This window comes from Dama dama, chromosome 9, assembly GCF_033118175.1.
Source record: "Dama dama isolate Ldn47 chromosome 9, ASM3311817v1, whole genome shotgun sequence".
In the NCBI taxonomy this organism is placed as follows: Eukaryota; Metazoa; Chordata; class Mammalia; order Artiodactyla; family Cervidae; genus Dama; species Dama dama.
Window position 1 is genome coordinate 22,156,068 of NC_083689.1, and position 12,413 is coordinate 22,168,480.

The window sequence follows — 12,413 nt, forward strand, 5'->3', positions numbered from 1 at the left end:
CCAATATGTTTTACAAAATGAGAAATCAGCCACTTTCACAGATCTGGTGATATGGCTGGGTTTCCAATCTCTATGATCCTGGTATATTTTGGATCGTAAACCTTTAAAACAATGTATACTATAGTAAGATAACTTTAATATTAAAGAATTCAAACAGAGAAAGTGGAAAACTAGAATGATTCCAAACCCCGTTGCTAAGTTTTTCATTTAACAGTACCTGGCTCCAAGGACGGCTCTTCAATTTCCTGCAACAAAAAACATAAATAAAATTGTGCCAGATGGATGAAACTTAGAATTTATTTACACCCCAAAGTATAACAACTAAGAAGGGAATTTTTAAAACACAGACAAGGAACCTCACAAATGCAACAGGCGAAGGAACCTGCTTGTTCCAGGCAAGAGCCTGTAGGAGAGTTGGTGCCACACTTCATCCACCTCGGCCCCAGGGGACTCTCCATGTTTGTTGTTGTCCTGTGCTTTGCTGCATTTCCCAGGGCCTGGCAACATTATCACTTTTGATGGTGATGAACCCATCACATGGCTGTCTCAATTGTCTTAAATGCCTGGATAGCTGTACTTTCAGTTTTATAGTTTTATTGTCTAGCAGAATACCAGACACATTATACCAGATAATCATTTTTCACTAATGCAGTAATAGTTTCCAAAAATTCCAAAGATCATGGGAAAGAAGGCATAGGTGACTTGACCCATGTTTTAACTGTGCGCGGTGGGCTCACAACACACACCTGCCCACCTACCTGGTCAATCGAGTTCCTACAGTATCACATGTGCCTTCTTCATCTCTTCCAATCAATAACCCAGTGAGCCAGCTCTAATTCTTCAACATCCTTGAAGTCCTTCCCAGGAAGCCATTGTCAAGTCATACCACTGTTACTCCTTACCAACACCAGCGCTTGGTTTTACTACCCCCATTCCTACCTCCTCCACACAGGCTCATCTGTACCTCATCCCACATCAGGCCAAGTCCTACACATTTAATGCAGGGACCATGTGCTCACAGAGAGGCTGCCCAACTAAAGGAAGGGACTTTCAACGTGTGGTCACTGGCCCCTGCATTCCCTCTGCTCAAGGGACAATATTCTAGAATTCCAGCCAATTCTGATAAGCACTGTCTAGTTTCCAGGCAGAAATTTAAGTACTTTACATACACATATATTAACCAATCACCACACAGCCCTAGCAAGTTGGTTCTATTAGTATCATCCTTCTTTTCGAAGATTAGGAGTCAGGTACACTGTGGTGGACAAACTTGCTCAAGGACACACAGCAGGGCCGAGATCTGAGCAATGGCTGTGAGACCTGAGTCCACTGATCAGTCCAGGTCTCTACCCTCCGTTCTGTTTACACACAGGCAGGATGGCAACCAGCCTCCCTCCTTGTGCATCTGAGACAGCACAGGTGCTCAGTGTGTAAGTTACACACGTGAACGGTGTGCACAGTCCACTGGGCAGTGACCTGCCATCCTGGGGAGCCCTAGAAAACGGGTCACTTTTATAACAGTTTCATTTATTGGTAATCAAGTTTTTTTTTTTTTTTTCCATTTCACGCTGGGAATGAAAGATTCTACACAGAAGGAAACAATCATTTTAGGCAAAATGATTCTCTCTTAACTTTCCCTAGACAAAAACGGGCTATATGTACTGTCCTGACTGGACAATGTACACAGGACTGTTAAACCTGAGGAGACACTCAAGAAAATAAGCCTGCTCCTCCTTTTCTTTCTGAGTCAGGAACAGGCTTTGTCTCTGCAGCTGGAGAGACATTAATCTGAATGGTTAACCAAGTTTCACCAAGTTTTCTTCTGATTTGTACCCTCCTGGAGGCTGGCTTGTGGCTCACTGATAATACACCCGGCCCCTGTCTGGCAGAGAGAAATGAAGGTCTTGTCTGAAAGGTGGTTTCCAACTAATCAGCATAAGTTACATTATTAAAACAAGAAAAAACAAGGACTGGCATAAGCCTTTTTTTAATTTCTTCAAAAACGTTCTGAAAATCAGATACTCAGGTTTATTTCAACAGTTTAAACCAACATCGGCTGACAGAAAAAGTAAAAGGAAACTGAAGATCCATGTTAATGCAAACTATACCTAAAAGTCAGTCTACATCTTATTTGTTCTCATTTAACTTTTAACACAGGTGTTAGTTTAACCTGTGTTTGATAGCCAAGATGCTACAGTCATCAAGAGAACTGTGTACTTTTTGAGGACAAACTTCCTGAAGGGAAAATCAGAACCCATCTTTCCTAGCTGTGATGTCAGTGCTGTGGCCACCCCACCCCACCCTCCTGCACCCTTGTCTGAGCCCCATTCTTCTGTCCTGGGGAGGGGGTGCTGCCCTTGCGGTCTCATGTCTCACCTAGAAGTACTTCTATTGCAGAGGAGGCCCTCCAGGACAGACCCCACGGTTTGATCTGTTACTGACCAAACTAACAAGAGCCCCCCTAAAGACCTGAGTCTTAACTGAAGAGACCTTCAATGCTGGTGGGGGAGTTGAAACAATGAGCCCTTCTCAATAGGCACAGGAAAGGTGAAAGCAAAACTCCCTCTAGGAGGCCAAAAAAGGAAAACAGATCTTGCAGTGACTTTTAGTTGGGACTGTATCAGAAGTGGAGTCCAGAAACTGTAGTCTAACCTTTGATTTTAAAATTATTGAGCCATACAATAATTTACCTGCAATATAGTGAAGTCAGATGATGAAGTATCTAAATTGTTTATACTTTCTTTATCCTCTACCTGTAAAATAAACGGAGAATAAAATTTACAATACCAATAATAGAAATGCCTTCAAAGATGTCTCAGGGCTTCTATTTTTTTAATCGCCTTTTCTGTCTAACTGAGAAACATTCATCCTTTTGGAAATAACATAATCCACTGAATTAACGGCACTGAAAAAACGCAATGTATGAGTTAAGTGTATGGAATCTGGAATTACCTTGGCCTTCATTCCTATTCTCATATGAGCTACTGCCTGAAGATGTTTACCTTTACCTTTTTACCCTCCAATTTTCCCAACTGAAAAATTGGCATAATAGCATTTATGTATCTGTGGTTAACAGGATGAAAGGAACTAACAGCTAATGTCTGGCAGACAGAATTCAGTAAGTAATACTCACCATAATTGTATTGTACCCTGGATTTCATCCTAACACAATAAAAGCTAAGGCTTTAAAAACAAGGTCACAGTATTCTAAGACTGACTAGGGGAGTACCAATCCAATGACAGCAAAAGACCAACTTTCCACCTGTTATGGTATTTGAGGCATCGCAGCTATTACATTACAGAGAAATCTCCTATAACAAGAAGGCTAGAATAGTGTCCTCAAGATGCTTAATGCTGCACTATTCAAATGGAGAGCAGATACAATTATTCCTCACAAGACACCATTTTTCAATGAAGCAAAGTGTGCCTTTCAGACTCATCTGTGATGTGAATGGACCAGCCAAACATTGTACTGAAATGGCATTAAAAGAACATAATTCCAAATTTAGTTATTATCTGTTACACTGTTGGAGGAATTTTTACATTTAGGGTACACCCTAGAGACCCTGCTGAGGTACCTACACCATGTTCTTGAAGCTGCTCTGGAAGTTCTTTCATCTCCCCCTCCACAAGCTCTCTACTGTCAGACAGGGACTCCTGGAGGTTTTCAGCATCATCATCTTCCACACAGTCTGCAACACTCCCGTTATCAATCTCTGCTTCATCCAACACACTGATATCCATCATGTCAATGTCCTGTAAGTTCTCCAAACTGGTCTCAACATCCTCCTGTGATAAAGAAAAATACAAGCATCAGATGACAGGCCCTGGTCCATGCACGGAGCTGATCACTGATGAGGTTCACATACCTGTCCATCCCCAGAATTTTCTTCTAGCCCATTATCTTCCACACCCTCTTCTTCTGGTTTGCGCCCTGGAGAAATAATTTGTAGCATGAGATCAAAGATATGTATTTTTCAGAAGTGACAACTTTCACTTTTATACACCCTAAGCAGTACAGAAAGACAACCTAAAACACCTGTGGGACTTCTCCGTTTAGGAACACAGCAATCCAGGAATAGTTAAATCCAATCTGGATAAGGGAGTTCCCTACTACCCCTAGTAGAAGTGGTTCTCTTTTTATCAACTATCTGTGGAAGTATGAGGCACTAGAAATGGGTTCTTAATAAGGTGGAAGGAACCAGACCTTTTCCAGGCCTGCCCGTCATGTTAAGTGGCTTTGGTTATGGGGAGAAGAGTATCGCATACAAACGTGCTGCTGTGGGGAATTCCCTGGAACTCCAGTCGTTAGCATTCTGTGTTTTACTACAGATGTTTCAGGTTCAAAACTTGGTAGGTGAACTAAAATCCCACAAGCCTGGCATAGCAAAAACCAAACAAAACCCAAACTAACAAAAAACCACACAAACCAGAACAATCAATCAAACAAAAAAGATTATATGTGCTGCTTTTTGCTTAAGGAATGTGGAACACGTTTACCCAGAGACAACCACATAAAAGGAATACACAGAAAAGCAAAAAGAAAGTATAATACCTTTCAGAATTTTACCACCTAAGAGTTAGTCCTGGAGCTATCATACAGTGGGGCATGGATATCCTTCCATGCTGTGCTACGAATATACACATACTCTTTAAAAATTATGCTGCCATTTTATAATCCGTTCACTTACTACCTTGTGAATAGCTTTCTGTATTCTTTCATAGCATTATATGGTTTGTGTGAGTATGTGCACAGTCGTGTGCAACCCTGTGAACTGAGGCCACCAAGCCTCTCTGTCCATGTGATCTTCAGGGAAGGATACTTGAGTGGGTTGCCATTTCCTACTTCAGGGGATCTTCCCAACTGAGAAGATCTCCTGCTGCATCTCCTGCACTGGGCAGGTGGATTCTTCTCTTTTTAAAAAAAATATTTATTTTTAATTGATGATTGCTTTACAATATTGGTTTGATTTCTATCGCACATTAACATGAATTAACCACAGGGGTACATATGTCCTCTCCCATCTAGGTTATTAAAGAGTCTCAGTTTGAGTTCCCTGAGTTCTACAGCAAATTCCCAGTGGCGATCTATTTACATATGTTAGTGCAGCTTCCATGCTACTCTCTCCATTCATCCCACTGTTTTCCTCTTCTTGACACTCTATGTCTGCATCTATTGGCAAGTGAATTCTTTACCACTGAGCCACCTGGGAAGCACCATCATTCTCCAAATTAAAGATGAATTTCTTAGGCTACTAAGTATTTATCTAGTAAGACATCACTTTGCACACGAAGGTCCAATTAGTAAAAGCTATGGTTTTTCCAGTAGTCATGTACGGAACTGAGAGTTGCACCATAAAGCAGACTGAGGGCCAAAAAAATGATGCTTTCGAATTGTGGTGCTGGAGAAGACTCCTGAGATGTCCTTGGACTGCAAGCAGATCAAACCAGTCAGTCCTAAAGGGAATCAGCCCTGAATAATCACTAGAAGGACTGATGCTAAAGCTGAAGCTCCAATACCTTGGCTACCTGATGCAAAGAGCCAACTCATTAGAAAAGCTGGTAAAGATTGAGGGCAAAAGGAGCAGAGGGCGGCAGAGCATGAGATCATTAGATAGCATCACTGACTCACTGGACATGGATTTGAGCAAACTCTGGGAGATAGTGAAGGACAAGGAAGTCTGACTTGGTGCATTCTATGGGGTTGCAAAGAGTCGGGATGACTTAACAATTAACAACAATCATTTGTACCATAATTCAGACTTTAGAATTTTCCTATACCATGTGTTACTTGATTTTTCCATATTCTAACTTCACTCACGTTTTCTGAATTTTTTTTTTCCCCAGAAATATTTTAATTGCAAATAGCCTTGGTAGTTGGCTGGGAACCTCGGTATCCTACGGCAAAACATGCCCCGAGCTTCAAAAATGTCTGGAACTCAACCCAGTGGTCTTTATAAATATGCTAGGAAGATATACGAGCAACAGACTTGTACCATTCTAGAATATGCACATTGGCTTTTGCCCAGTTCCAGTGAGTTAGTAGGAAAAATCTAAACAGACTACCAGAAACTTGCCACCCTTTCTACTGTCTTTCTCCCTTTCACAAGAAGGCAGCAGGTTTTCATCAGGCAGATCCAGATCTCACTACAAGCAGGACGCACAGGTACACTGCAGCCTGAATCCCTTCCAGGGGAGAATTCTCCCAGGTAAGAAATGCCCTAACAAGCAATGTCAAGAGAATGTGCAGTCCTAAGAACATCCAGTCTTCAATATGGAAAACACATCCCCATCGGGATGCTTACAAACAATCACTATTTGGGGAAAGATACCCTACTTTCCAAAGATGAAAAACAAGGTGTCTCAATGAATCCGAAATTAACGTGAATGAGAAATATCACTGTGGCAAAAACTAAAGCAACTGTTTTTGGTACTACTAAGAGAAAAGACACCCCTCAAATTCTTCCTCCAAAGAGTAAAAAGGCCTCCCACATTCGCAATCTCCAAACCACAGGCCCATGCAGCTTCGCAGTTCTTGTCTAACTTTCTCCCAGCCCCACTGCCTGGGATTTCCATTTCTTCTCCCATTAAGCTTCTACTTCAGGGAGAATGTCCAACTCAATTGTTAGTTAGACCCCTCCACAGGCTCCTGCTGGGAATTCCCCCAGGACCCAGTGTGGCTGGCTGCATGTGGGAAGGTATTTTTAAAAATTTGTTTGATTACACAAATACATTCTCACAAGTATACTCATTAAAAGATTCTCACCACTTCACAGTAAATTTTAGTTTACTAATAAAAGATCCACCCTCATAAATACATGAAAAAGTTCTTTTCCCTTCTCCCCGTTGCACTTCTAAGAGGTAACCATTGTTGTCAGCTTGGTGGCCCTTGAAAACATCTTGTGGATTTACACACGTACCATTCAAATGAAAATGAACTTGCTATGTAAAGGATTCACACTGTATGTATATTCTGTAACTTGCTTCTGTTAATAAAGGCCTTGGAAAATTATCTTGCCCTATACGCTGACTCACCTCCATGGTTAGTTTCACAGTTTGGTCACCCCTGCCACGAAAGATGCTTTATTCATTTATCATCTCCAGTAACTACTCACTTCCTCACACCCTTGTCAATGTGGATTACTGAGAATTATGTACCAGTTTACCAGTGTAGTTGGCAAAAATGATATTGTCATTATATTTATTTGCTTTCCTTTAAGAATTTTTCTTTTTTGTATATAGGCCTTGTTTGTTTCTTCTTTTATCTGTGACTTGTCTATTCATGAAAATGAAGTCAAAGTGTTTTTAGTTGCTTAGTTGTGTCTGACTCTTGTGACCTCGTGGACTATAGCCTGCCAGGCTCCTCTGTCCATGGGATTTCCCAGGAAAGAATACTGGAGTGGGTTGCCATTTCCTTCTCCAAGGATCTTCCCGACCCAGGGACTGAACCCAGGTCTCCTGCATTGCAGGCAGATTCATTACTGTCTGAGCCACCAAGGAGGTCTCTTTTCTGAACTCAATTGGTTATTTTCTTATTAATTCATAGGAATATTGAATGCTTTCTGGATGTTTATATGCTATAACATTTTCTCCCAATTATATCTATTTCTGGTATCTTTCATTAAGAAAATCTTAATATTCTACCATTAAAATGAAAGCAAGAATGCAACAGTTTTTCAATTTGAGTTATTCTTCTGTATTTTCTTTTTGATGAATATTAAAACAGACAAATCTCAAAGAGTCTTTTAGGTTACTTAGAGGGGAATTGGGAACATTATGCCATCAAGTCATCATATCTAGGAAAACTTTCTCAAAATTACTTATGTCATACTACTTAAACATTTCCTTGTAGCTTTACCTATTACTTGAGAATACTGTATCTATTTTTAATGTCCTCTGGCAACACCTTGCTTAAGTCTTTGACTTGCAAATGACGTTTCATTGGCAAGTCAAAAACAAAGCAGAACAATTAAAACCAGTTAGCAAGTTTTGCAAGTGCATTGTTCATATTAGCCATTCCCCCCCCACATTTCTTAAGCCTTCATTGGCTCATTTTGGATTGCTTCACTAATATTTAATTTCATGAGGTACAGGAAGACTAAAGGACCTCAGAGACCCAGCAGTGGCCAAGAATTTGACACCTGCAGCAAAGAGTAGGGCTTCCATGGTAAAGAATTTGCCTGCAATGCAGGAGACCCCTGGATTCCTGGGTTGGGATGATCCCCTGGAGAAGGGATAGGCTACCCACTCCCTTAGTCTTGGGGTTCCCTGGTGGCTCAGTCGCTAAAAAATCTGCCTGCAATGCGGGAGACCTGGGTTTGAGCCCTGGGTTGGAAGATCCCCTGGAGGAGGGCATGGCAACCTGCTCTCTTCTATGGGCTTCCCTGGTGGCTCAGATGGTAAAGAATCTGCCTGCAACAAAGCAGACCTGGGTTCCATCCCTGGGTTGGGAAGATCCCTAGAGAAGGGAACAGCCACCCAGACCAGTATTCTGGCCTGGAGAATTCCATGGATGGAGAAGCCTGGCAGGCTACAGTCCATGGGACCGCAAAGAGCTGAACACAACTGAGAGACTTTCACTTCAGCAAAGAGTACACTAGCACTCTGCAAAAATGAAGAAGGGCACCTGGAAGAGATGGCTGATTCCCAGAGCAGGGCAGGGAAAGCAAACAGACACTGGAACACCCTCTTGTGCCAGAAAGTAAGTGTTCAAAGAGTGATGTGAACATGTTAAGAAGATACTGGGGCCAGCTTGCAGGAGTCTAACAGGGAGAATTTGAACATCAAAATAAATAGCACAAAGGCTTATAATCTAATGAATAAGAATCTCTAAGTTCACACTGATAAGTGGGGGAGAAGTGCAAGCTACTAACTCTTATGGAAGAAATCCAACACTATAGATGGAATGATGAATTTAGAAAATCACCACTGGACAACCACAGCATCAGTGGATGCTGACACTAGTGGAGGGTGAAAGATGGTATTTTTAAGTCTCCGGGTATCCTCCCCATAGATACAATTAAAAACTCTCCTGTGGAGAAACCCAACCAATACCACCTCAAGTTACCTGCCCAAATTGTCAGGATGTGCCTCTAAGGAAGACACGTAACAACAGAGAAAAATAACACTTCCAGTGGTATTTCTGACAAAAGTGCGTGATTCGAACCTAAACATGAGGGGGAAAAAGAAAAACAACACCAGAAATATCCCCAATAAACCCAAATTGAAAAACAGGCTTCAAAATAGGTGGTCTGTGCTCTTCAGAAAATGGTAATGTCACCAATACAAACAAAGGCTTGGGAACTGTTGTAGATTAAAGGAGACCAAAAAGATGTGCCATGACAACTGAAGGCAAAAGACCCTAGAATTTTCTTCTTCTGTGTATGAAGAACATTACTGGAATAAATGATTAAATAAGGTCTAAGCTTAAACAACAGCATTATTCCAATATTAATTTCTTGATTTTGGGAACTACGTACATAGTTATGTAATGTTCTTGCTTTTAGAAAATGCTGTAGTATGTAGGAGCAAAGTGGCACATACTTGCAACTTATTCTGAAACAGTTCAGGGGAAAAGGAAAAAATACATATGTATTACATCTGTTTTATCCTTTTCTTTCTCCCTCCTCCCCTCCCCTCCTGCCCTCCCTCTCTCCAGAATGAAAAGGATAAAACAAATGTGTTAAAATGATAGCATTTCAGGAATCTAGGTGAGAATTTATGAAAATTTCTTGTATTTTTCTTGTATCTTTTCTAAGCATGAAATTATGTCTCCCAAAAAAAGATACACTGTACATTCATGCTCAAAGTTTTTGTGGACCTATGCTTTCATTTATTTTGGCTAAAGACACAGAAATAGAATAATTTGGGATGTATTAACATTTCAGTTGAATTTTTAAAAATTTTATGTGCCAATTTTTCTCCCAAAAGTTGCATCATTTTATATACTCCACAGCAGTGTATGGGAAGTTTGTTTTTCTAAATCTTTACCATTTTAATAGTTGTTTTCTAGTATTTCTAATCATTTTAATTTTCATTTCCTTGATAGCTAAACATAACAATTTTTGATGTGGTCACTGGCCATTTACTTATATTCTCTTGTGAAGTATCTATTCAAAACATTGCCAATTATTAAAATGTATTTGATTGCTTAAAAACATGCTAACTTTGCTTTTCTAGTTAAATTACTTTAAATGATCTATTAAACAAAGTACTGGTGCAAAACTAGTTTGGAAGCTTTCCAGGAATCTGATTAAAATAATCAGATTTCAAAGTATTTTGAGTTTGTTCCAATAGCACAGAAGAAGAAACTCTTATTTTCAGTAAAAATCTTAAAATTTAATAAGGCAGTTGTAAATCAAGAGAACTTATAAAGCAGCCCTACTGAATATGAAAAAGTACTGTAAAACTTCAGAATAGAATGACTGTAAGCATCTAAGAAACCAGACAGAAAACAGTTTGTATTGGGAATTCCTGGCAGTCCAGTGGTTAGGACTCTATGAGCTCACTGCCTAGGGCCTAGGCTCAATCCCTGGTCAGAGAACTAAGATTCCACAAGCCACACAGTACAGAAACCTATGCCATTTTTTGCTTTGAATGGTTCTACTTCCCGTGAAGTTTCATAACAGACAAAGCTAATCATCTATGGTCAAAGTAACAGTATTCTCCCCCTGCCTCCCGACAGAGGGACAAGCAGGGATTATGACTGGGCAAGAGCACTAGGAATTTAGTAGAAATGTGTCACACTGGGACTTCCCTGGTGGTCCAGTGGCTAAGACTCCACACTCCCAATGCAGGGGACCCAGGTTCGATCCCTGTTCAGGGAACTAAATCCCACATGCTGCAATGAAGACCCGGTACGGCCAAATAAATAAATAATATTTTTAAAATCCCATTATTTTGATCCCTATTTAACTTCACATCATATGCAAAAATAAATCCCAAATGAACTCAAAATAAAACTATAAATACTACTTTGCGATGCAGATTTTTTAAAAAAGTAATTTTAAAGCAAAGGACTGCCTCTTAAAATACAACATAAAATCTAAAACCAAATAAAACAGGTTAACTGCATTGCCTGTATTAAAGATTAAAACTTTAAAGACAAAATCATCACAAATTAGTTAAGTCAAAACAAACTAGTTAAGTCAAATGAAAGACTAGGAAAAAAACAATCGACATTTTACAGAGCGAGCACTCTCAAAAGACAAGCAGAAAAATGAGCAAAGGGCGTGAAAAGGCAATTGAGAAAATACAGATGGACAATTATCAGAAATTTTCTAATCTGTGAAGAAATGTAAATGGACACTTTACCTGTGGAGAAATTCAGACAAATACAATGAAAATAATATTTAGCATTAAGCAAGAATTTAAACAAACAGGTACCTGCCCATGTTGCTAGTTATTAACCAGTAGAGCCTGTTGGAAAGCCACTTGCTAATAACTATTTCAAAAATAAATGTACATATCTTTTGACCCCAGAACTCTACTTCTCTCAGGTAACAAAAAAGTAATCCTTCAGCAGAGGATTACTTCAGCATGGCACATGGACATGCTGAAAACCAGAACAAATAGTCTAGTGATAAAACTGAGGAGCTCAAAAAAAAAAAAAAAAAAAAAAACTGAGGAGCTCAACTACAGTAAGGACGAACACTTAGCCATTAAAAGAATGAGGTCTTTATTTTCTGTGTTATTGAAAATGTCCTTTAGATGCTAAGTGAAAAAAGTAAATTAAAGGATGTTGTGCATAGTACAGATTTTTTTTTTAATGGAAAGACAAAACTACAGTGGGTTTCTGGTTACATCTTTCTGCATTTGTTTTTAGGTAACACAGAAAAATCTGGGAAAATATGCCTGCTTTTAATAATGGATTGTCTCCTTTATTTAATGCATATTTGTGTTCCTAAAAACCCTAACACAGGATTTCTTTTTCTTAAAAACAAAAACAAACTCCACGGGCTATATCCCCTGCCCACCCGCCGCCCCCCCAATAAATGTCTTTCTCTGATTTTTCAGTACTCTGCCTTGGCAAAAACATCGACTTAGGCAAGTCAAAATGCACAACAAACTGTAGACCACACAAGTGATGTCACTCCAAAGTGATGACACTGACTGCTATTCTCCCAGAGCTAATATACCACAGTGTAGTCCATATTGGTGCCTGCCTCTCAGACATTTCACACCCAGGTCTTCACCACTGGCCAGGTAAAAATATTTCATTTCGGGGCCTGAGCAATAAAACTTTCAATTACCTAGAGAATTTTCAAGACGGCCCAACTGCCTGGTTTTAGCTGATCCTTTCTTAAACAGTAGTTGAATGTCACTGAATTCAATTAGGAATTCAATTTATTGAGTAAATACTAGCAGGAAGGAAGACAAGGAAGAAGCAGACCCTGTCCTCAACAACCTAATTG

General features: G+C 39.9%; 1 protein-coding gene across 8 annotated transcripts in view; it reads right to left on the bottom strand.

Annotated features, from left to right (window-relative positions):
• Nucleotides 1–12,413, bottom strand: part of SAFB (scaffold attachment factor B) — a 60,752-nt gene that overhangs the window by 11,845 nt on the left and 36,494 nt on the right. For all 8 annotated transcript variants that reach the window (XM_061150595.1, XM_061150596.1, XM_061150593.1 and 5 more), the window contains 4 exons: nt 3,870–3,934; nt 3,579–3,789; nt 2,691–2,749; nt 218–245 (listed from right to left, as the gene is read on the bottom strand). In XM_061150595.1, the coding sequence (XP_061006578.1) occupies nt 218–245; nt 2,691–2,749; nt 3,579–3,789; nt 3,870–3,934 (363 nt within the window). The remainder of the gene's footprint in view (nt 1–217; nt 246–2,690; nt 2,750–3,578; nt 3,790–3,869; nt 3,935–12,413) is intronic.